Raw genomic sequence first — 25,383 nt, forward strand, 5'->3', positions numbered from 1 at the left:
AAACAATCAAGTGGACGAGTCTAATATGGCCCTATCGACCCACGTAAATATCAACTTTGGGTTTCGGGGCGGTTCGGGAAAATTTGGGACGGAAAGCCCGGAAGGGTATAATGGTCATTTTTGGGGGTTCGGGATCCGTAAATCACAAAATTGAGGTCGGGCCAGTAGAATGTGGCCATTTCTCATTTTTTGTGATTTTCTAGAATTTTTCTATTTTTTCTATTTTTTTGATTTTTTATTATTTTTATTTATTTTCTATAAAAAAATTGAGAATTTTCCGGATCGATATTCATCGACCCTCAAAGTCTCAAAATTTTCGATCTAGACTATAAGAGTCCCGAATCGATATATAAATTTTTTAGAAATTTTTGGGAAAATCTGAGAATTTTTGTGAATTTTCTATGAATTTTTACAATTTTTTGAATTTTTGGAAATTTTTATTTATTTTTTATTAATATTTCCGGACCGGGTCAACCCGGTCAACCCGGTCCAGATCGTCCGTGAACCGCTCGACACAAAAACGACGACGTTTACTATTTATTCCTATTTTTTTATTTTCTAACTAATTTCCGAATATTCGGGAATATTAAAAATGAACGGACGGCCGGGATCAATCTTGGAATTGATCTCGGCCGTCGACTCCTCATTCAAAACGACGCCGCATCTCACCTCAAACGAACGGCTACGATTCAAACCTAGGTGCGATCTAGGCCGTCAACTCGCTCGGCTATAAAACAACGCCGCACCGCCTAATTTGAACGAACGGTCAAGATCTAACCTAGATCTAATCTAAGCCGTTCGCCGTACCTAAGCCAAAATGACGCTGAATCCGTTATTATGCTGAACGGCCACGATCACTCCTCGACTTAATCCAGGCCGTCCATTCCTTATCCGCCCTAAACGACGACACATAAGCCTACTAAAACGACGCTGTTCTCGCATTTTTTAATTTCTATCTAATATATCAAATTTTCGAAAATACTAAATGAAGATCCAACGGCTGAGAATCAAACCTATCTAATTTTCTCAACCGTTAGATCGGATCTGAGTCAGCCCGCTCGCGCCAACGGTCGAGCCGACTCGCATTCGAGCCGACCCTATCACGCGACGACACCTCTGCTCGTGTGACCCGCCGACCCGCCACGTCTGCGTCTTCTTCAACCTCACGACGACGATAAATGGATGGCCGTAGTTTCTCCGGCGAGATCTAACGGTGAGATCTCGCCGGAATGACTCAAAATCACCGCCGATCGACTCGATTCGACACCCGGACTAACATATATAAAAATCAAATGATTTCATCCACAAAATCAACGTGAATCAAGCTCGCACAGTGTCAAAGTTGCAGAGTTCATTCAAGCAATCCAGAGCACGATAATCCAATTACTTTACAAAAACACTCAAATAAGAGTTCCAGAGGCTTACCTCGAGCTCGGATCGAGCTCGTGTGGCCTAGAATTTCCTAGGCAAGCTTCGACGGTTGGAGCTATGGCGGTCGGGTTTCACTGGCTCGATTGGAGGTTTTTGCGCGAAATCGAAGCAAAACAACGATGCGAAGATGATTAGCAATGTTCAAGGACAAAAACGCACACAACAATTGCAAGAATCATGCATGGATCAGTATGATGCCATGGATGAACAGAGCTGAGATTTGAAGAGCGACTTACCGATTTAGGAGCTCGTAGGTTAATCGAGCTGGCGCGATCGAATCCTGGAGTTGATACGAAGTTTTTGAACTTGATTACAGGCTTCGATTCGGCTTGGATTGGTCTCACGAAGAACTTGCAGGCCTGTTCGAAGTTCCGGTGATGGAATCGCCCAGGAGCTCCTCTCTCTAGCTTTCTCTCTCTCTCTCTCTCTCTCTCTCTAGTTTGTTGTATCTTGGCGAACACGAATGAAGCCCCCCTTTGATTCGCGAAGCTTCTCCTCCTTTTATACTCGCGTTTTGAAAATTGGCGCGCACGGTTATGAGCTGGCCGAGCACTTCTCACATGTAATCACGTTCTAATAGGCTCGCCGGACGGTGACGGAATCATTAGGATTCCGTCCAAGTCCGTTAGACCTCCAATTAGTCACAAACGAGCGTGAATTTGACACGGTTTGGGAAATATTGACTTTTTGCTCGACCGAGATTTTGACCGGCTCGCCGGAGCTCCTCCGACGGCCATTGACCCCAAGATTAGGCTCAATCAACGCACATTCATCTAAGGGACAAAACGCCTAAGGTGCCCCGCTCGATTATCATCAATTGGATGGTCAATTTGCTCTTTGAATCTCAGCCAAGCACTGTTCATGCGTGCAAATGCCCCGAGGAAGAAGACGTCATCGTTTGAACCGGTCGGACCGGTTCGACCGCTGATCAAACCGGTCTCGAACCGGCTGCATGCAGTGAATTTTCCAACATTTTCAAAATTAATCAAAATTGACTGTGAATTTTTGCAATTAAACTTCAAAATTGGACTTAGGGACCTGGATATTATCTAGAAATGCAATTTTGCTCAAAATTTTCCATCAATTTATGCAAAAGCCCCAAACTTTTCTAAATTGGCAAATTGGGGAAAAGTCCAATTGAGTGCCCTAATGATCAAATTGGACCATGCGACCTATGCCAATCGATACAGAGCATATGAAAACCTAGGGGGACGGTCCAATTTTGCCACGAAAGTCCCTCAATTAAAAGTAATTTAAAAAATTGGCAAGTTGAGAGACTAAATTGCAAATATTTTGGGGATTTTTGCCTAATTCGTGCAATTGGAGGTGCAATTGATCAAATTGAAGTTCAAAGGGACTGCAATTGAATGTCTAGACTTAAAATGTGCAAAAATTGCAAATAAAAAAGACTCAATTGGTATTTTTTTTGTGTAAATTCAACTCTAGGTATTATGAAGAAACACCCAAGATTGAACTCAATTTTTGATTTTTCATGAGGTCAATATGAAAAGGGAATTAAATGAAAAATATTGGACGTTTTTGTGTATTTTTGTGACCTCGAAAAGTATTTTTTATGAATTTTCTAATATATTTCTATTTCCCAAAAATATTAAAAAATGTGAAAAATATGAAAAATTGTTTTTTGTCCAACATTGGTTTCTTATGCTTGGCCAAGGCTTCCAATGTTGATTTTTTAATTTTTTTTTATTTTTTGTGAATTTTTTAGAATTTTTAGAAAATAAAACTAAAGGAAAACCGATAAAAAATCAGTTGTCAACATGCGTATGCTGTTCTCGGACGCTTTGTGTTTATCGGCTTCTCTGGCCACCCTTGTAGCTCCTCCTTTTTCAACAAATGGTGGTTTTCCTATCGCTCTTCCTTGTTTCCAGCCAATGCAAAGGACATTCTTCCGAAAGTTTACCGAACCCCATTGGGTTTGCTGCACCGTCTAAGAAAACCCGTTCCTTTTATTTTTCCGAGCATTGTACTTGAGCAACCAATCGATGAAGGTAAGCCTTTAATTGCTACTCTCGCGGAATGTAGGTGTACGAGCAACCCGTCGATGGAGGTAGGCCCTTCTTTTGCATTCTTGCTTGGTGTAAGTACTAATCTGACTTCTCCTACGGATGACTCACCGGCTTCCGATGGCCGCACGAATGACCTACCTAGCAATTCGTAGGTCGTTCATATGAACATGGCAAGTACCTCGGCTGGTTCATCGAATGCTCTTCACTACGATTACCCATTTCTTCGCGCTAAATGGTTGCGCTTGCATGATTTCTTGGGGGAAGGATATGCCGCTATATGCGATAGAGCATCTATTGAGGATGAGATCCAAGCTCTCCTTACTTTCTTGGTCCATTTACCTTATCCGATCCAATGTCGTGCCCTTGAATTTGCCATTAATGAACTCTTCCTCACATTTGGCTCGATTTTGAGGTCCTTCAAAACAAGGCAGCGTGAACCGGCAATTATCGACAAATTAGAAGCAGATTCTCTCCTTGCCGACAATGAGCTGGCTTATCAAAGTAGTATCCTTAATACCTTGAAAAGTGACGGTTGTACCACCCTACAGGCCCTATCTGCCCAATTGAAGGTGGTCAAACAGCAAGAGGCTATTTGCGAATCACCGCACCTTGATATGATGCAAGCCAAGTATCAAAAGGAAGCAATTGTTGACGCCAACCGCAACGTTGAAATGCAGCTTCATAGCTTTGTCTTGAGTCTTGAACAGCATGTATTGTAGGCCGCCGTTACTAGTCCCATGTTAATGCCACCTGTCTTTATCATCTTAATCCATCATCGAACTTTTTGGTCTTAGTGTCAAATCCCCAAAATTCATCATGACATGATTTTCTCGAGACCATCTTTTCTCCTTGCGGCATTTAATGATAGACGTCATCCCCGATTTTCCTTCCGAATTCGAATCGCCACGATGGTTCGATGCGAACAATCACTAGAGGGAAATCCGCCACTCGCGTCATTATGGTTACTTATACACTTCACCAACCGTGATATACCTCTTCGTCTCGATAACCGCCCACTAACTTTACCGTATCGATCATCGGAAGGTCGTGAGCGGATACTTAGCACTGTGGGATGAACTGTTCCTTGATCTTTATCTATAAATAGCATCACTTGCCCGGAGTAGGTCCCCATCCAAACCCTTTGCCTTTCATCCTTAGAGCAAACTTCTCAAAGCCATCATGGAGCGCGCGTCTTCCTCTTTAGCCTCATCTCCCCCTACACGCTTTAGCCGTGAGTTCTCGGCTATTTGGAAGGAGATCATCTCCCTTCTGAGCTACACCTACACCATGTTGGTGGTGAAACCCCGGGCTCTCGAGAAACTAAACGTCCTGCTGGGACATGGTCGCGGGAAATCTCCCCTCCGACCATCCGTTCCGGTCGGACTATGAAGAGTTCATTACGCTCTTCGACTATGGGCTGGAGAGGTTTTGCCGAAATCTCGCGACCATGTCCTAGTACGATCTCACCGAACATAAAGTTTGGTGCAAGATCGAAGAAATCGAGAACGGCGAGGTGGTGTACAAGGAGCTCTGCAATGTCCAGGAAGCCCTCCATGCCTCTCACGCTAGCGTCCTCCGACTTCGGAACATTGTTTTCGACCGCCCGACTACCAGCCGACGACACCTGCGAAGGCCTTTGAAGGATTCCGAGCAACGGGAATACGAACCGGCCGAGGCTTACGAGACCCGGTCCTTGGCTTCCATTGAGGCCCCTTCGGAGTGTTTGAAGACCATGCTGGATTCTACCAATGGTCTTATGCAAACTCGTAAAGAGCACCTTCAGTGGCTGGAGAGCGAGAAGGATAAGCCGGAGGCGGCCATGGAGGAGCCGGCCGAAGCCTATCACCGTGCGAGGGAGGAGAACGTCAAGCCGGAGAACCGGCTGTGGGGCTTCATCGTCCGTTTCAAGGAGCACTTCCGGTGAAGGTCCGCCGAGATGAGCAGGATAGGAAGAGAGAGAGATATATATATATATATATATATATAGAAAGAGAGGGAAAGAGAGAGAGAGAGAAAGGGAGAGAACAGAGGAATGTACGAGGGTTTCAATGAATGAAATGAGTTTTCTTACTCCTTGCCTCCCGACTCTTCTCGTATCTCCCACATCGATGGGTAGAACCTTTTCAAATATTTCTCATTGATTGATCGTTGTAGTTCTCTTCCATCGATTTTCATCATTCGATATGCGTTTCCCGGGAGAACATCTATTATCAAATATGATCCTTCCCACTTTGATGACCACTTGCCAAACTTCTCGCTGTCGAGGTTCATAGGTAAAATAGTCTTCCATACCAAATCTCCCACGTCGAAACGCTTAACTCTCACATGTTTGTTGTAAGCTTTGGCAACCCTTCGTTTCTGAGCCATTAACTTTTTTAGTGCCGTGGCTCGATTTTCTCCCAACCCATCAATGTTGGCGTTCATCATCTCATCGTATTGTTCTTTAGCCATGCTATCTTGGAGCTTCACCCTTAATGATTGCACAGTAATTTCTAGAGGTAACACGGCTTCTTGTCCATACGTTAGCATATAAGGAGTAACTCCAGTGCTTGATCTTTTGGACGTCCGATAAGCCCATAGCACTGTCGAAAGCAGTGAGTCCCACTCCTTTGGGTTGTCCTCCAAATGCTTTTTAATCAGTCCAATGATTATTTTATTAGAAGCTTCCGCTTGGTCATTAGCTTGGGCATAATAAGGCATTGAATGGATCATCTTGATACCCCTAGACTTAGCAAAATCCAGTATTTCTTACCCCGTGAAGACTGTCCCTTGGTCGCAAGTGATAGTCACTGGAATACCAAATCGATGAATAATTCGCTCTTCGATAAACTCCCCGATCGTTTTTTGTGTCACACTTTTGTATGACGCCGCTTCAACCCACTTTGTGAAATAATCTGTGGCCACTAAAATGAAACTATGCTTCTTCGACGAGGGAGGATAAATTTTTCCTATCATATCCATCGCCCATCCCCAAAAAGGCCATGACTTGATAATTGGGTTCATTAACGCGGCCGGCACTTGCTAGATTGGTCCATGTCTTTAGCATGATTGATACCCTTTCGTATAGTCTATGTAGTCTTGAGTGATTGTTGGCCAAAAATATCCATGTCGCCTTAATAACCACTTCGTTTTCAATCCAGACTGATGTGCCCCGCAGATCCCTTCATGGACTTCCGTCATGGCTAGCATTACTTCCTCTTGTCCCAAGCACTTAAGAAGTAATCCGTCGATTGTTTTTCGATACAACTCGTTGTCAATCAACAGATATTTCGGGGCTTTTCTCTTGAAATCCTTACTGCCAAAACCCGGGTTCTTCAAGTAGTTTACCAAAGGGGTCCTTCAATCTTATTGGCCATTGGTTTGTCTTTCAGCTTTCTCATTCTCAACCATCATTACCCGAGCATCTATCGACGGTAAAGTCCTTACTTGGATAATGATATGATCTGCAAGCTCCTTCGATATACGATATCCCGATGCCATCTGAGCCAATTCGTTGGCTTCTGAATTTTCGCTTCTCTTGACATGGATTAGCTCGTGCTCGGCGAAATTCGACAACAATTCTTTCGCCAGATGGTGATGCCCAATGATGTTTTCATTTAAACATTGATACTCATCATTTAGTTGTTTGATCACCAACTGGGAATCCCATTTTACTTTAATTGACCCGACCCCCATGTCAATTAAAACATTCAATCTTACGATTAGGACTTCATATTCGGCTTGGTTATTCGAGCATTCGAAGTCAAGCCCGAATATGAGCTTTGTTTTCTGTTGAAAGGGTGATATAACCATAATTCCTGCACTTTCTGAACCGAACGCCACCGACCTATCGAAATATAATGTCCAAGGTGCAACACCAAGATAATTTTCATCATCCTCGATTTTTAAACCCGATGGGTATTCGGTAATGACATCAGATATTGCCTGCCCTTTCATTGCTTTGACCGGCATATAAATCAAATCGATTTCTATTAGAGTAAATGCCCATTTTGCAATCCGGCCTCTAATGATTGGCCTGGACAATATGTACTTAATCACGTCTGTCTTGCAAATTACATGTACCGTAGTCGGCAACATATAATGTCGTAATTTCGTATAGGCATAGTATAGTGATAAGCATAGTTTTTCGATGGACGTGTATCTTGTCTCGGTATCATTGAGCATCCTACTTAGGTAGTACACAGCCTGCTCTTTGCCTTCATCGTTTTCTTAAGCCAAGATACTCCCAATCGTTGTATCAGAAGCTGACAAGTACAACTTCAATGGCCATCCAGCTTTCGGTGGTATCAAAACTGGTGACTTGATGAGATACTCTTTTAACTTGTCGAAGGCCATTTGATGCTTTTTCTCCCATATAAACTCTTTTTCATTCTTCAATTTGAGCAACGGGGAGAAAACTTCGATTTTTCCCGACAGATTAGCTATAAAACGCCGCAAAAAATTTAATTTCCCGATTAGCATTTGCAGCTATTTTTTACTAACAAGGGCTGGTAATGCTAAAATAGCCTTAGCCTTATTCATGTCTATTTCTATACCTCTTCGATGGACCAGAAAACCTAGGACATTGCCAGCTCTTATCCCGAAAGCACATTTTAAAGGATTCATCTTCAACTTAAACTTACGCATTCTCTCAAAGGCTTCTTCTAGGTGGTCCAGATGACTTACCGGGTCTGTTTTGACGATGACGTCATCAATGTAGACCTCCATGAATTCCCTAATCATGTCGTGGAAAATGTAATTCATTGCTCTTTGATACGTAGCACCGGCGTTCTTCAATCCGAAAGGCATGACGACCCATTCGAACGTACCAATAGCCCCGGGGCATCTGAAGGCTGTCTTGTGAATGTCCTCTGCTGCTATAAATATCTGATTATACCCGGAATGCCCGTCTATGAGAGACATCATTTCATTGTTGGAGGCCGAGTCGATCAACATATTGGCCATGGGCATTTGGTACTCATCTTTTGGGGTGGCCGCATTGAGGTCGCGGAAATCGACGCATACTCGGAGTTTACCATTCTTCTTCTTAATCGGCACAATAATTGACAGCCATTCGATAAACCTTACCGATCTTATGAATCCGGCAGAAAGGAGGCGCTCAATTTCCTCCTTAATTTTAAGAATCACTTCTGGAACAAACCTTCTAGCAGACTGTTGGTGTGGTCGAAATCCCCTCTTAATTGACAATCGATGCTCAACTACGCTTTTCGAAAGGCCAGGCATCTCATGGTAATTCCAGGCAAAACAGTCCTTATATTTCCTCAACAGGTTTACCATTTGAACTTTGTATTGCTAATCGAGCAATTAGTTGATATAAGTAGGTTGCGGGTAGGCCTCATCTCCAAGATTAACTTCTTCCACCAGGTCTTGAGCTTGGATTACTTTGTCATCTTCCTTAATTGGGGATTCTCCAAAATCTAGAATACCGTCTGCAAGCTGGCTAGTTTGATTATTTTGCTCGGCCCCGTAGGCCGCATACCTATCGCCGAGGTTTTGTGCAAGTGATCGAGTTCCCATTAGAAAACTAGTCGATTGGTTCCACCGTTCCTTTCTTGGGACCCACTCGGTGTTTCCCTTGTCAAAACGGCAGAATGCAATATCCCTTGAGTCCGCTTCGGGCGGCCTAGACACGCGAAGGTAATCATCCGACATCACTTTGTCCCGACCGAATATACGGGTCCAAGTAACACAAGTCTGAGGATTCACCTTTACATATTCCACCTTGTTCCCATTCCAAAATGCCAGCATTTGGTGAAGTGTTGATGGGACATATTGGTTTCCATGTATCCAATCTCATCCCAAAAGCAAGTTATAAGACCCGTCGGCGTCCATGACACGTAAAGACGTCCTCGATGTTTTAGATCCGACAATCAGGTCGCCGACATACTCTCCCTTTACTTCGGTAATCTCGCTATTGAAATCGGATAACTGTATATTCGATGGGATTATCTCGTCATCATTCCTTCCTATTTTCTTGAAGAAGCGGTACGGAATGAGATTTAGCGGTGATCCCCCATCTACCAGCACTTTCATTACGGGTCGCCCGTTGATCTTGGCATTTATGTTGAGCGACCTCAAATGATTTGAGACATCTTCCATGGGTTTTCTGAATTCCATGGTTTCTTCATCATTAAAGCAAAATTGAACCATTTCCTTCTCTTGTGTCGTTTCTTCGTTGTCGCCGTCAGCCGAGGTCGACTCAAGTCGAAACTCGTGTGGCAATTTAACTTGTACCATACAAGAGCTTAGAGGGGATACTGACCTGCTAACAGGGGTTTTAAACCGAGATTTAGACGCAGATGGTTTCTGTGGCTTGGCGCCTTTGTTATCTTTTTCCCGAGTTGGTCGTGTCTCTTCCGGTTGTCACCGCCAAATCAGATTTCTTGCCCTCCCGGGCTTGGTGTAGCTCGTGGCTATTGGCATTGACTCACGGCTGATTGGGATCTCTTGTTGCCGTAGTATGCAAAACCTATTCCTTCTTTGCACCATTCTTTTTTGAGTTCGGGTCATGATTTTCTCCTTCTCCCGGTCCTCCGTTACCTCGTACCGTGATCCCTCCATAGGGTTGCTCGGTATCTTAAGAGTTTGTCGACGATATGGCTCATGGGGGATTCGTTGAAAGTCTCTGTCGAACACTTTTCCCCACTCGTAAGGGATTCCTTCTTGAGGATATGTGGGTGGTGGACCATAGCTTACGTAATAATCAAACTTGCCACTTGGCTCACCTAAAGTACCAATTGTAGGGTCCCCTTCATCATATCTCTGCTTGAATGACCTATAAGCTCCTTGATGATTGAGACCTCTCCGAGGCCCGGTACTTTCGATCCGAAGAGGTGTCTTATCTCTTTGACTAGTTCGATTGCTCCTTTGGTACCCTCCTTTGGGTGTACTCGTGTTTCCCAATTTTTGTCTACAATGAGTGCATAAATTTGGAGACTTATGCCCCTCGGTTGATCGCTTTAAAGAAACCATTCCAATCATCATCGGAAAAGGATCAATATCCACATCCATCGGGGACTTCCCTTTGTCTTCAGTGAATTTGATCTTCCCTTGTCGAATTGCTTCTTGGATGTTCTTTTTGAGAACTAAACAATCCGAGGTGTTATGGCTCCACGAATGGTGCCATTTACAGTACTTCTTCCATGCTAATTCTTCTTTGGACGGTATCTTCTGTCCTTCTGTTAGCTCGATTTGTCCGTCGGCCAACGGAATGTCGAAAATTTCTTCCGCCCGATTTGCATCGAATGAATAGTATACTGCCTCTTTTGCTTTAGCCATTATAGTTGACTTTTCTTTCATCATTGCTGGCTTCAGTGCTTGGCAAGTATATGGTCTGTCGATGGTTAATCGGGCGACGGCCACTTCGACAGGATCCGTTAATTCTTCGTCGAAATCAGGCAGCTCAACAAAACTTACATCTCCCCTCCGGGTATGCCCCTTGTCTTTTTCCTTAAGCAGACTCTCATGCTTTGCCGTCATTGTGGACAATTCGAACAGATCTGTGCATGGATGCCCGACCATCCTATCTCGTATTTCGAATTTCAACCCATTGAAGGCGAATTCTGCGAAAGTTTTTTTAGGTAAAGGAACTCAGCACTTGTTCCTAGCTCGTTTGAACCTTGCAACAAACTGGTCGATAATCTCGTTTGTCATTTGTTTCATTATCGACAAATCAGCTACCGACAAATTCGACACCGCTCTTTAGAATCGGCCATGAAACAAACGTTCCATCTGCTCACATGTCAGCACCGAATTGGGTGGTAGCGCGGTATACCATGTAAAGGCTGTCTTTGACAAGGATAATGGAAAGCGTCTTAATTTCTAGTGATCCGCATGTGTAGCATCTCTACATAGTGCTAGAAAATGATTGATATGTTCATATGTGAACCGATCATCCTCACCAGTAAAAAGTGTAAACTCGGGTATTTTAAATCCCCTCGGATACGGGATCGTATCTATCCAATCCGGGTATGGTTTTCGGTAGACATTAGCTCTGTATCCTACCATTAGGTCAATGTATACGGACGTTTGGTCGAACACCGGCTGATGGTACTACGGTTGATATGGCATTTGATATCCAGGTTGTGGTGCATGAAACATAGGTTTGGGACTTGGTGGTTGTGGAGCTTGATTCATCTGCCGATACCCGGGTCGTATGGCTTGATGTCCAAACCGGCCTGGGCCCCCGACCTGGGGAAATTGGTCCTCGCCCCTAGCTTAGGGAAATTGGTCCCGCCCCCTAGCATGCCATTGCCCCCTAAGGGTACCGTCCCCCGGTTTTCGATGATCAAGGGTACCGGTTGTTCGTTGATAGGGACGGGGTTATGCTGGGCAGTAAACTCCCGACGAGCGACATTCTCGTCTTGTCGAACAGGGTGTCCCGGAAACACACCTGTGTCTATGAGCATATCTTGTCGAATAAGATGTCTAGGGAACATACCTGTCTCTGCATTTAGCGGGGGTCTAGGTTCGTTGATCGGCAACGCCTTCCCTCGTTGCAAGATCCGCGCAGGTGCCAAAGGTTGAGTGTTTTGTCTAACGGGCCCTACGTTCGGCGGTGTTGTTACCGGTAACACGCCGTTTGTTGTTGGTACGAAGCCATTCCTCCCTTGGACATGAGGAGGGTTGACCGTGATTCCATGCTGTCCTGCAGCGCATTCGTGATATGTGTTGATGATTAACGGCCTGACAACCTCGGTCATTCGCTGAACCATATGATCAACGAACTCGTTCTGGACTTCTTCAATGGTGCGTCTTATCGAAGTTAACATGACAGGCGTTATTTCCGGATTTTTCCTTGGCTCCTCGACGTTCCGTCGAGATACTTCGGCGTCTTCTACTGGGACCTGATGGGCCGTAGATGACTCCACCCGTTGCATCTCTTCTAGGGGTTCGTCTCCAACACCATCTAAGTTAATACGTCCTCTTGTGCGCGTCATAGCACCTCTCTCGAACCGACACCGATGTCCTACCGGGGGTGCCAAAAAAGATTGTTGCGCGTCGAAATCTTTCTACGGGGCTTTCTTGGTTATGGGTTCCGGGCCCAAAATGATCGTAGCCCAAAAGAGATTGTTAACGCTAGAATCTTTTATCGAACTTAATCAGTTCATTTTCCGAAAAGGGATTCTAGGTCGGTTTTGGACAGAGAGTGTCAAATGCGGTAGATGTCTTTATTAACACAAAAAGGCGTGTTACAAACTATTAGTAACTTCAACAACTCAACACCTGCAATAGTCGAGGCGTACAGCAAGCTTCGATGCGACTGCGAAGTTAAATCAACAGGGTCGAACGGAAATGTAGGACACAATGCTGGAATTCAATCAACAGCACTGGACGGGAGATTATAGGACACAATACCGGAATTGAATCGACGGTATTGGACAAGATGGATGAAGGGTACAACACCGGAATTGAATCGACGGTCCCGAACCTAATGAGCAGATGTCGGAATTTAATCGACGACACCCGACTCTGGATATGAAACTCGCCGGAATTGAATCGACAACGGGAATCTGAAAAGCTATAGCTAAGCTAGACTAAAGGCTAAGAGCTAGTTGAAAAGATAGGTATTTTCGTGTTTGTTGTTGTGTGTGTTATGTTTGCTATTACGGGGTATTTATAGGCGGACTTCCTTGGTAACCGTCGAGTGGTTTCTTCCTTCGGCCCCACGCTTTTTCATTTTCCATAAGCCATGTGGATGACGGTTCCCTAGTCTTCGCGCCTTTTCTTTTTACCTCGTGGGGATTACCGCTAATCTTTTGGTAACCACTCTGATCGTGGCTCTTCTCCGCGCGCTTTTCTTGTTCCGGAAGGAAATGGCGCCAGAATTTACCCCGGCACATAGCGCCTTTTTGATCGGTACGTACGTTGCTCCGGTGTTCCTTTCTACAGCTGATTGTCGCCCCCTCACGTGCTTGTCACGAGCCCTCTTGGATTGTTTTTTAGGTGTCAACACTGGGATTATGCTCATCTTCTTTGAACTTATTCGCAGACAAGTCAAACTCAAGGGAAGCACGGGCAATGTTTCAAGGCCGTCGCAAGCAAGTAAATTGAGGGTCCGGAGATGGCTTAGCAACTGGATTGACTCTGGTAGGCTCGAAACACAAGTATATCCCAGCATCAAAATTTTCAGGAATTGTAGATTCTCAATGTTACTAGGAATGCTTCCCTCCGAACTCCTACGGTGGGAGGCATGGATCTCTTCAAGCTTCCTTAGCTCGCCAATGGCACTAGGAAACTTTCTCACATGACAACGCTCCATCTTAAGAACTCTCGGTAGCTGCGGGTTACTCGTGGAGTCGGGCGGTTCCACAATAGGCGTCCCCGATACGTCCAACTCCAAAAATGAGCATCCTAAATTGGCTATTGATTCTGGAAGTTTCGTATCTCCCCGGCAGTCCCTCAACGACAATCGTTCTAGTTTCACCAAACTCCTAATTGAATTGGGGAGTTGGACGATTAGCGCATTGTCCAGCAAGAGCATCGAAAGAGCTTCCGTGAAGCAAATGGTTTCTGGCGGGTAAGTTAGTGAACGACAATTGTAGGCACTAAGAGTTTGCAGTCCCTTCATTCTAGCTATCGATTCAAGGATTTCTGGTATTGAAGTGCCATCAATGAGAAGTTCTTTCGGCGCTTCCATGTAACCCATTTCGCGGCAACTCACTAAGATTGCTGCAGGATTTCAAATTCAAGGAAACCAAGGATGTTAGATCACGGATTGAAGGGTGTATCTCGACCAATTGAGAACAGCGCTCGAGAATCAGCATCTCCAACTGCGGGTAATTGGAGAAGTCGGGAGTCATCAGCATTTCATTACACCCCGTGAGGTTCAAAACTTTCAATTGCCGCATCTGCGATCCAAAATAGAATATATTTCAGACAAGGTCAATTCCCAAGGATGAAACGAAAAAATGAAACATTTTTCATGTCACCTCGATTCCACTCCAACCCTCCCATTCATGAGTGACCTTGCTCCATGATAAATCAAGAATCACCAATTTCCCCGGATGCAAGTTCATGGCTTCAAAGGTCATTGGGCACCCTCGCCGATCGAGCCACCTTAAATTGGAAAGTATATTTATGAAATCTCCCCGGATATTTGCACTGTCCAGTTTAAGGAACCTCAGCCTGGACAGGCTTTGAAATTCTTCACGTGTGAAATAATCGCTTGAGCCATTGGCGTACTTGAGACACCGGGCTTGAACCCTTTCCGTTCCCCGTAGATTGAAGGAAGAAAAGATGAGTGAATTCTACGGCAGTGAAAGTACGGCATACATTATTCCAAAACAAGGACATTTTACCTCTTTTCTCCTTAAGACACCGAGGGCTTCCTCGTGATTCCACAGCCTGCTGCGCCTTCCGGGGTTCGCCGGGTCTTCGTCGCGGACAATTGCTAGACCGAGGTCTCTTAATAGACCATACATTGAGAGCTTGTTGTTCTCTCGGATTTTCACCAGGGACGTGAGAAGGAGACTGTCAATACCACTACTAGGACAAAAATCGCAGTCCTCCCACATATAGAAGGGAATTCTCTTGTCTTGTCCTATGAAGAACAAGCTATATCCAGAAATATATCTTTAGTCCCTTGATCTAGATCTTGATAGGTAGTCATCAACACTTTAAGGACCATACTGGCTGGAATTTCCTAAGTTGATGCAACGTCTCATCCCATGTTTCTTTCTTTTTTCTGTACAGAAATGAGCCCAGAACCTCAATTACTAAAGGGATCCCTCCAATTTTGGAAACAATCTGCTCGGATAGATCTTCATAATTCTCACGGGGAGAACTTTCCCCGAAAGCATGTCGACAGAAAAGACAAAGGGACTTGTCGAATTTCATAGGCTTGACTTCATAAGCCGCAAACATGTGGGGGATATAGCCCATACCGGTGTTTCTGGTGGTTACGATTATCTTGCTTCTCGATCCAAACCAGCTTAGCTTCCCAGCAAATGCTTTGAGTTGATGGCTCTCATGGACATCATCGAGCACAATGAGAACTCTCCTTCTGCCAAACTTATTTGCGATGTGTTGAATACCTTCTTCTACGAAATCCAAGCTTATGGGCTCCTGCTTTAGCAGGTCAGAAACCAGTCGGCTCTGCAGATGTTCTAGGGGCTCTGTCTTCGATACCTCCCTGATGTTCCCTAGATAGCTACAGCCTTCAAACAGAGGATACAGCTGGCTGTAAATGAACTTTGCAAGAGTCGTTTTCCCGATCCCCCCGATGCCATGTATCCAGGCCATTCGGACCCCATTACCGCGTATTGCAACCGCTTGTCCATTGCGATAGTCGACGTCAAGCTTTGTCATTGGCTTGCGGACTTGATTGTTGATTCCGACTGGCATGGAAGTACCAAGTAGTTCAGCATTCTTCAGCTGCCAAGTGACATACAGGATAAGCTCAGATATAAACCTGCCATCCCTAAGAATCAAAATGCGCGATGGTGAGAAATTAAAGAAAGAAATAAGAAGAAAGGCAGAAGAATGAAGCAGAACACACAAGTTGAGTTACAATTCGTGACCCACGAGGACAAGGCCACATGAGAAATGTCATTTTCAAAGCATGGACTAGGGAGTTTTGGCCCCGACAGTAACCGGGAGCTCCTAAGGTACCATATGCTCCATTGTTCACCAAGGTAATCTACAACAGCAGGATAGTTCAACATCAATCAGCTGACGCTGGAATTTAAAAGGAAGTACACGCAAAGGAAAGTAGAGTAGAGTTACTGGTCGGTTGTGTGGTCAAATCGATATCCCTTCAACTGTCCAATACGATGGAGGGCGGACTTCCAGGAGTCGAGGTGCCAATTGATCCCTCTTTTATTGTGTTTTGCAAAGGAACCAATGTCGGAGGGGTCGACGCCATAGAAAATGGGAACGATGGCATGGTTCCTGGTGTCCCTCCACTCCAACATCTTGGCCAGCCCCATGAAGCAGCTCTCACTGGAAGCGTAGTCCAGCGAGATGATGGGTATCGATGTCTTCGACTGTCCAATTGCTTCGACCAGCGTGGGGTCAATTTCCTTGGCTGCCCCCACCTCCTTTTCGTCTCTAAACACGCTTATCCCCGCATTGGATAAGCCGGCGAGAAGGCGATTCGCGAAATGCCTACTCCTATTCGTTGCTCCAAAGCTCAAGACCACGTCGTATCATGACTGCATGGAGGATGCGGACACTGATAGTGATGACAGAGAATTGCTAAAGGCCATTCCCAAGAGTTGGAGAAATTTCGTGCAAGCTATTTCTCTCTCTCTCTCTCTCTCTCTCTCTCTCTCTCTCTCCCCTTGTTCTCTCCCTCTTAACTCACGTACCAGGATGATATAAAGATGTAGCAAAGCTCCTCGGTCTTCATTGTAATAGATCAGCAACAGCACACAGTAGGGGTCGTGGACTAGTAGTTGGTTGCGATGGTTGGACTAGTAAAAAAGGATTTGCACTTAAATGAGTTGGGGTCAGATGAAACGGTTGTTAGGACCCTCGTGAGATTATGGGCCTGCTAGTCCTTTTGCCTAAAGCATTAAATTAGGCCCCAATATTCTAGGGTAATGGGCCTATAGGCCTGGGCCTCGCAAATTAACATTGCCAAACTCCAACATCTCCGAAGTCTCTCTCTTCTTTGTTTACGAAGTCACTTTGCATTACTTAAAGACAACAAAATAGTTGTACAGTTTTTTTTTTTTTTTGTCTCCATTAGAAACACTAAATTGGGTCTCTTTGGAGCCACTAGTTATTTCCACGATATAGTAGCTGAATTAATCAAGTTAATTTTTTTTCCCTGCGTCGACTATGAACTACAACGTCACGGTCAAATTAGTAAACTAGAGCATATGGAATACCATACTCTTTCGCATATGCACTACTGGCACTTAAAAATATAATAATGACTTTTATAGCGGTGAAAACTCAAAAGTCAAATGTAACAAAAGATTATAATTATGATTATATATTGTATACGTGGATCGTGTCCAAACTCTCCCTTGAATTTTCATTTCTAAAACTAATAGCGTTAAGAGCTCCTTGAAATTCGGGAAAACATGTGCTTAATGATGGCTGTTCAAAACCTCAGTTGACTTAGCTCCTTGTAATCTGGGAATCATATGCTCAATCATGAATTTTCAGTTTTTTATTTACTAAGCACAAATATTTACATTCTTTTATCACCTCAATTTGTCATTATGTAGGATATTGACTTCCCGCTCTCAAGGAATAAGGAAGCTTTTCTCATTGAATATGACATAGATGATCGTGCGAAATCGGTACTTTTAAAACCAGTACAGCGGACATGTGAACTCATTAAATTGAATATGTCATTTTCTAGACATCTCACATGCCCACATAAGTGAAAAGTTTTTAAAAGAATTAGATATTTATTTTTAATTGCATATTCCAAGATCGACATTAGGAGTATTTTTAAACAAATCTTGCTCAGTAAAAACAAAAAAACAAAATTGCATATTCAAGGAATCTTTCTTTCAAGATGCCCTCATGAGGGCATGGATGGATCTAATACATGAAGTCAACTAGCACATTCATACATTATGGAACTAATCTTGACAGCTAGCCTACACTTTTGCACGGTGTGTTCTCAAAACCTTCCATTGTTTAATGGTGAGATCTAAAAATTTTACACATCTACCACAGACTAAAATGAAATTATATTACCCAATTTGATTGAAAGCGATACCAACGAGAAATATCCAATAAATGTATCGTTGCTTATCGTTCGTCGACCATAATTACTTAGCAACTTTTGTTAGGAAAATAAAGCAGCAATGACAATGTTATGAAATATGTACTTTCTGGAGGGTCAGCACAGGAAGAGAATTGGGGTGCTGCGATGCAAGTGAAATAACCCAGGGGAATCAAAATCAACTGTGATGCTTAGATCACATTAAAAAGAAAGAAACAATACAACATGAAATTAACACTGACAAATTACATAATATTAACACCAAAAAAATAAGATAATATCCAACTGTTTGAGTCAATGAGAGTTCGATCGACGAGGAGCTTTCAAGAGTTAGGTTGATTGATCAAATCGTTGGAAAGATGTGAATGATAAGCACTAACAAATTGTGGCCAAGTGTTAAAGCAAATGATCAACAAACAAAAGGGAGATTTCCTAGCATGTAAACACAAATGTAACCATCAAGTACTTGTTAATAAGTGTTGCTAAATAATACGAGCCAAATATGGCATATATAACTTTTTAGTAAATCTTTATATGTAACATTCGATAGTGGGTTATGAATATCGACATTGTACTCTTTGTAAAGGTTCATTAAATCAATTACAGAGCACTCAATGTTCTTCATTTTCTGCAGTTTTCTGTTTTACATTATCATTTACATTACCGGCAATGGCTAATTCCTACATTTATGCCTTGAGATTCCTTGTCATTTAATTACCTATCCAATATTAACGAATGACCCTTCATAATCTTTTTCGGTTCCTTCTATCCTTCATTTCACAGGATGTTTCACTAGAAATGAAACATCTTTCCTTAGATTTGTGACCTAGACATTTAAGTCGTAATGCATAAGACTGTTCCTTAGTTAATTCCTATATTTATGCCTTGACATTTTAGCTGTATAGATGACATATACATCACTGGGAGTTAAAAATAATATGTGCAATCTATTGGACATATAGCAACACCCAACCTTATTTGAATCAAAGAACATAGAAATATTATTGTTCCTTATTTCAAAAGAGTAGCTACACAAGTCCAGACTTAATATGGAAACTAAGTCCTGTTTTCGGGAAAGTACATAAAATATGTTTCTTAATGTCAAATTAGAACCAGAATCTAGAATGAAATTTCCACAAACTCAATATTGCCTTTATAATTATTTCTACAGTGAGATTGATTTATCCTGATTTGGTGTCTTCCAATTTATGAATCCATATATAGTAAGCGCAACATGATTTTTTGCACCATTATCTAAACACCACAAACAAGATGGGGTTTTCGATAGATTAGATTCATAAACTATTGAAAAAGAATCATTACCTTTAGGCTTATGCTTAGACAATCAAGTTTTGTATTTATTACAGTCCTTCTTTATGTGACCGTACTTCTTACAAAAGAAGTAGCAATCACCATTCTTCTTAAATGATACTTTCTATGGACCTAAATCTTAAGAATAACCGGTGACTTTACAAGTTCCTTTTTTAGTATGATTTATGAATCTCTTAGAATGCAATTCTACCATCTTTAAGATGTAATCTATGATCCTAATAGAACCATCATTCCTGATGTTGAAGAGTCATTGTAGATGTGTACCACTCTTAGAATTAGACAAGACATGGTTCCAAGCCTCCAAGGCTTCCTTCATTTATTGAACAAGTGCAGTCACTGGCAAAACATTGTTTCAAGTGTTCTTAATAGATCGCTTCATAGTAAGCAAATCCTATTGTTTTTTTTCCGAGCAACACATAGTGCTTTTCGGGGACCCTCAGTAATGATAGTGAGTTCCGTGGGCTTATACTTAATAAGAGCAATATAAATATTCACTAGCTATATCGCCAACAAAAAATTCTCGTTCAATTTCTTAAAGTTTGAACCAGTCTAAATCTCAATTCTAATAGAGTTGCCGTTTACAGAAAATGTGACTAAAAAATAATCAACGAATATAATTAGCATAATGTGAAAATTTACATTGAGAGTTACATGCATCATCATATAATCATCTTTAGGTAGAATACATGATATGCAGTTATATATTCTCCGCATTATAGCGGCCATGAGCATATATTTTTGTGGTGACATGAAAACCCTCACCTATTTAACGGTGAATTAGCATTTAGTGAGTTCGGATTATTGAATAAGTATTAAGGGATTTTTATTCGGACTCGGGGAAATTTTCGAGGAATTATTAGTGACCAGTAATATTTTTAGGGACACTATGTGTTGAATTTAGGCCACATCGGGTCAAATATGAGTCAACCGGGGACAGAAAAAGACATGTGGGCGCATGTGGTGTCACGCCCCGACTCTCGAGTTCGCGACATCCCTACTAATTCGCCACAGATCATAGATGATAGCGTCCCAGGTAGGCTATCGACCTACGTACTTAAAACGCATGCGGAACGTGCTACACTCCCAAATAATTACAAACAGCGGGGATAGTATATTAGGAAAGCTCAACGATCGTTCATTCAAAAGACTTCTTCATTCATTAACCAAAAGTAGATGAACTTTAACCCTACGGAACTACGGTAGTCACATACAACCCCACACTTCAGGGCGGCTCTCGAGAATCTCAAAACAAAGGTACTAAGGTTAAACCTTCATCTACTTCAAAAGACTAATCCAACAGCCAAATCTTAGCATCCATGGGGTTCCATTACTCGGGACCCGAAAATGTTAGCCCACGACGGGGTGAGAAATAAATCTCAGCGAAGTCAACGCCTAAGCCCGGTTATGGCATTGATTCACTCGGACATCCTAACAAACAATCGTACCATCCAAGAGCAGATATTTCCAACCACATGTGAACTTACCGGTCTTCGACTACGGATAATGCAATGCTTGACTCCAATCAACAATCACGACAGACAGATAGCCGGCAAGGAATCACATCAACTTGCACACATGGGACACTACACGAAGTCCAATTATTAATGTAAGAGGCCACATGGCCCGGGGCACTAGACAGTTGGTGCCTAGCACACTAAACGGTTGGTGCTCTACGGGCGGGACCAGGCATCGTCCCATTACTTCGGCGACGGCGACTACTATGCTAGTGTAATTCCGATCGACACAACACGACATAGCAGGCATTCCAAAAGGAGCGTCGGTCCGTCACAAGCCGCGACCGGCATCCGCTCAATCCGACGACACGGAAAGGCGTACATCTAACAAGTCGTGTAATTCCGGTCGACACGACACGATCATGTCGGGAACAACCATTAAGTGACCACTCAAGCGCATTTGACAACATTCGGTCAAATTCTTATCTTTAGACTTAGCCTGATTCTCATGCGGTCATAATCAAAGGCTGAGCACCATGCCGTTTTCATGCTAAAAATATGCGGTTTGCTTTCACCCAGGTTGCGGGGATGCACATATTGTCCACCGGACTTTGCATCTGACAACATGGGACCGACACCCACAATTTTCGCTCAAAACATCCAACACGCAAAACCAAGCATCCAGACATGCAATCGGGACAATCGCCCAATATCTTTCAATAATTTGACAATAAAAGTCAATCCAAATTTATAATTTATCTATTGAAATTCCAAGCCAACCACTAATTAAGCGTCCACTCGCGCCTGTCCTATCGCTCACACGCGATCACACACCTGCGATCACTGCCTAAACAATCGGTCCGATTTACTACCAAATAGCCTGAGACATCCTAACTAGCAAACTGTCTTATTTAATCGTGGCCTTTTAACTTAAACCCGGTCTCTATTTAACCGACCACGATTAGGCTACCTAAACACCATATTAGGCTAATTACTCTAATTACAAAAAACTAATTACCGCTAATTACACTAAATCAGCCCAATTAGCGCCCTAATCGGGGTTTAGAGGTCGACTCACAACAACGGCGATCGATGTCGGGTCGGGCACGAACTTCAAGGCCGGTGTCAAAAATTACCGTTCACCGCCGGAATTACTGTTCATGGCTGGCCGACGGTACTATTCACGGTCGAAATTGACGACGAGCTCGTGGCGACGGTGGAGTCTCGGCGGCCCGATCTCGGCGGCTTACGGTGGGTAGCTTGGGCAGCAAAACTGAAGGGGAACCGGGCTGGTTCGAGGGTGGTGTGAGGTGGTCACGGCTGAAACGGTGGTTGGAGGTCAAACGGGTCGGCGGCCGAAGGAACAGAGGCGTCGGGGCGGCAGGCCGACGGGGCTGGAGCGCCGGGGCTATGGCTGGCGGCACGCGAAGGCTCGGGCCGAGAGGGTCAAGTTGGTGCAGCTCGGGGCAAGATCAACGTAACTCAGCGAGGTGACCGGCGGGTGGCCAACGGTTGCAGGTGGCTGGCGGCGGAAGGGTGAGATGAGGTGACAGTAGTGGCGGTGGCGGCCGAGCGTGGATGGGCGGTGAAGCAACGGTAGAAGAAAGCTTCGAGGGGAGGGGGGTTGTCGCAAACCGGGAGAGGAAAGGAAGAAGAAGGAAGAAGAAGGAGAATCACGTAGGGGAGGGGTTTGGTCGCGTGCAACAGAGGGAAAAGAGGAGAGAAAGAGAGAGAGAGAGAGAGAGAGAGAGAGAGAGAGAATGAGTTGATAGAGGGGAGAGGGGAGAGGGGGAAAAAGAGAGTGTCACGTGGGGTGGAGGAGAGGGGACCGACGAGAAAGAGGGGAGAGAGAGAAGAGTGATGTGAGTAGGTGGTGGTGATGTGAAGGCAGGTGGGGCCCACTCAAATACAATGCTTTGGCATTTTGTGAATAAGGGAGGAGCAAAAGGGTAATTCAATAAATCGGGACCGAGCAAATTTTTGGCATGCTGAGTTGAAGTTATTTTGATCTTTTCACCGTCTAGGCTCGGTCAAGAAAAGGCTCGGGCGCAAGGCAATAAATCCTAAATTGCGATGACCGAGATTTCGAGACCTAATCGAAATCGAACGACAAATCGGGACTCATCCAAAATTCATCACTTAAGTCCTTACAATCTGAATTTTGCACCGGCTAAAATCCAATAATAATCCTTTTTATTGAACTTGGTCTCTGCACATAGGGTCTAATTTCCAGGGCGTCACAACTCTCCCCACCTTAGGAAATTTCGTCCTCGAAATTCAACCACTACAACTCCTCAAAAGGATGGAGACACCGACACTTCATTACATCTTCACTGCTCGTCATAATATTCTCGTTTTACATCAATCCTTCTCTCAATTCAGAGCATTAAACCCACACTTCGACCGTCAATACACCGGTCGGTTCAAATATGTAATCCTCGATTACCAACCTGTCACAAATTCGTATTCCCAATTCACCTAGACAGGTTAAAGCATTTAACTCCAAAAATCCAAAGATAAATTTTAATCACCTGAACTTGTTTCCCAATCGAGCTATCGATTGCCAATCATTTTTCCCGTACTAGGTGAAATCACATCTTACAATATATTGCCTAGTATCCGACTTATCTTTTTGGACAGGCCACCCGTCCGTTGATGGTAGTCTACACCAACCGCAGCTTCGTTCTCAAAGTAGTCTGTAGACCTTTCCAAAATGTGGCGGTGAACTTGAGATCGTGATCCGAAGTGATCATTACTAGTACTCCCTAAAGACGTACTATCTATGGTGCATATAGTTCAACCTCTCTATCCAAAATAAAATCATTTCTCACGACTACAAAACGAGCAGACTTTGTCAATCTGTCCGCCACAACCCAAATTGAACTATGCCTCCTTTGACTTCAAGGAAATTTCCATCACAAGTTCGTTGTGACATGCTCTCATTCATTTTTTTTTTTGAAATCTCCAGCAGCTACGACAGTCCATTAGACCCGCCATAATGCACCTTGACTTGCCGATAAGGCTAACACTTCATCACGTGCTTGGCTGCATCAGCCTTCAAAGCAATCCACCAAAAGTGATGTCTCGGATTCTGCTACTTCTTTTTGCTAACAAGATTAATACTATACCACTATGATGGGCTTCCGACAAATTTTCTGCCTTAACCAAAGCAAGACCCTCATGGTCATTATCTTCAGAAACTATGTGGCCCCTCTATGCTTCCGACGCACACTCTAATCACGTGCCTTTCTTAATTGCCACATCTCGCAATCTTAACCTTATTCTAGGTCATCACCGATCTTAGTAACTTAAAAACTCAATTGGCAATCCCCACTATATCACCCACTCATAACTTGCCAGTACCAACCTTTATTGTTTATCTCTACAATCCATCCTTCCGTCTGTTTCCCTATGGTTTCATTGGTTACAGTCATCAAATATTATACACTTCCCCATGACAATGTCGGGTTGCTAGTCGACTAGCTCATAGGGTCTCCAATCATTTCAAGCTTATCCTATTCACACATCAGAGGCCCTCTCCGACCTACTCTCCGAGGTACAACCCAACCTTTACTAATACCATGAAATATAAGGGTATCACTTAACTGCGGTCTCTCCATCCACTCATCATCTTTTATATGGCGCTGAAGATGCAACGCTATGCACTCTTGAAAGTATTTTCACTTTGAGAACCAACTTCAATGTCATGAACATGTGCAGTACACGATCCTTCTCACCATTCTTCACATATCACTCGTTTTCACTTCAATCTTTATCATTTCAAACTTTCTAACTCCATAAGCGACCGATGCATCTCGGAGATCCATTTCATAAGATCAATCTATGACCTCATGTCAGATCATGGCCCAAATAATTCTCGTATGCATTCAATTACATTGCATGCTAGTCCAAGTGACCTCTTTCTCGTCAATTAGTACCGTCGATAAAATCCACAACTTAAGTCATCAAGGTGCCACACCCATTTCAGACCTATAATCCACAATTATCGGTCACCATGATCTTTCCCAATAGGTTCACCACCAAACTCCAATGATTTACACTTAGATCCTCGCCTCCCGAACTTATCGCCCAATTTATTGTCAATCACTATGCTATATCCTCGAGTTTGGTCGTTGACGAGTCAATATTATAATCATCTAATCCAACTAGTCCTTCGTCCAAGCGTTTCTTGCTCGCTTCCCGAACCTCACATCATCAATTAATTAGGGCCTTTTCATAACAATCGATATCTAAAACAATTAGGAACTGATATAATTTCAAGCCTATGATCCACCAAAATCAATCCTCAAACTTCACATCCAAAGTCATTGATATGCCATTTCCATATCAACTTATCGTTCTTAAGTAAATTATTAAGCCTCAAGCACATTCACCACTCAAATCCACACTTAAAGCTCTCTCGCTTCGTTCGCTTCCTTGCGAGCCTCAA

General features: G+C 43.5%; 1 protein-coding gene across 1 annotated transcript; it reads right to left on the reverse strand.

The window, feature by feature from the left end:
• Positions 1-14,068: 14,068 nt before the first annotated feature.
• LOC115730346 (disease resistance protein L6-like) lies at positions 14,069-16,809 on the reverse strand. Its single transcript, XM_048275606.1, has 5 exons — positions 16,769-16,809; positions 16,185-16,571; positions 15,085-15,879; positions 14,759-15,014; positions 14,069-14,308 (listed from the first exon to the last, which is right to left on the reverse strand). Exons 1-5 carry the CDS (start codon positions 16,807-16,809, stop codon positions 14,069-14,071), a joined length of 1,719 nt encoding a protein of 572 aa, XP_048131563.1.
• Between the last annotated feature and the right edge of the window lie 8,574 nt (positions 16,810-25,383).

The sequence above is a fragment of the Rhodamnia argentea genome, chromosome 3, assembly GCF_020921035.1.
Source record: "Rhodamnia argentea isolate NSW1041297 chromosome 3, ASM2092103v1, whole genome shotgun sequence".
In the NCBI taxonomy this organism is placed as follows: Eukaryota; Viridiplantae; Streptophyta; class Magnoliopsida; order Myrtales; family Myrtaceae; genus Rhodamnia; species Rhodamnia argentea.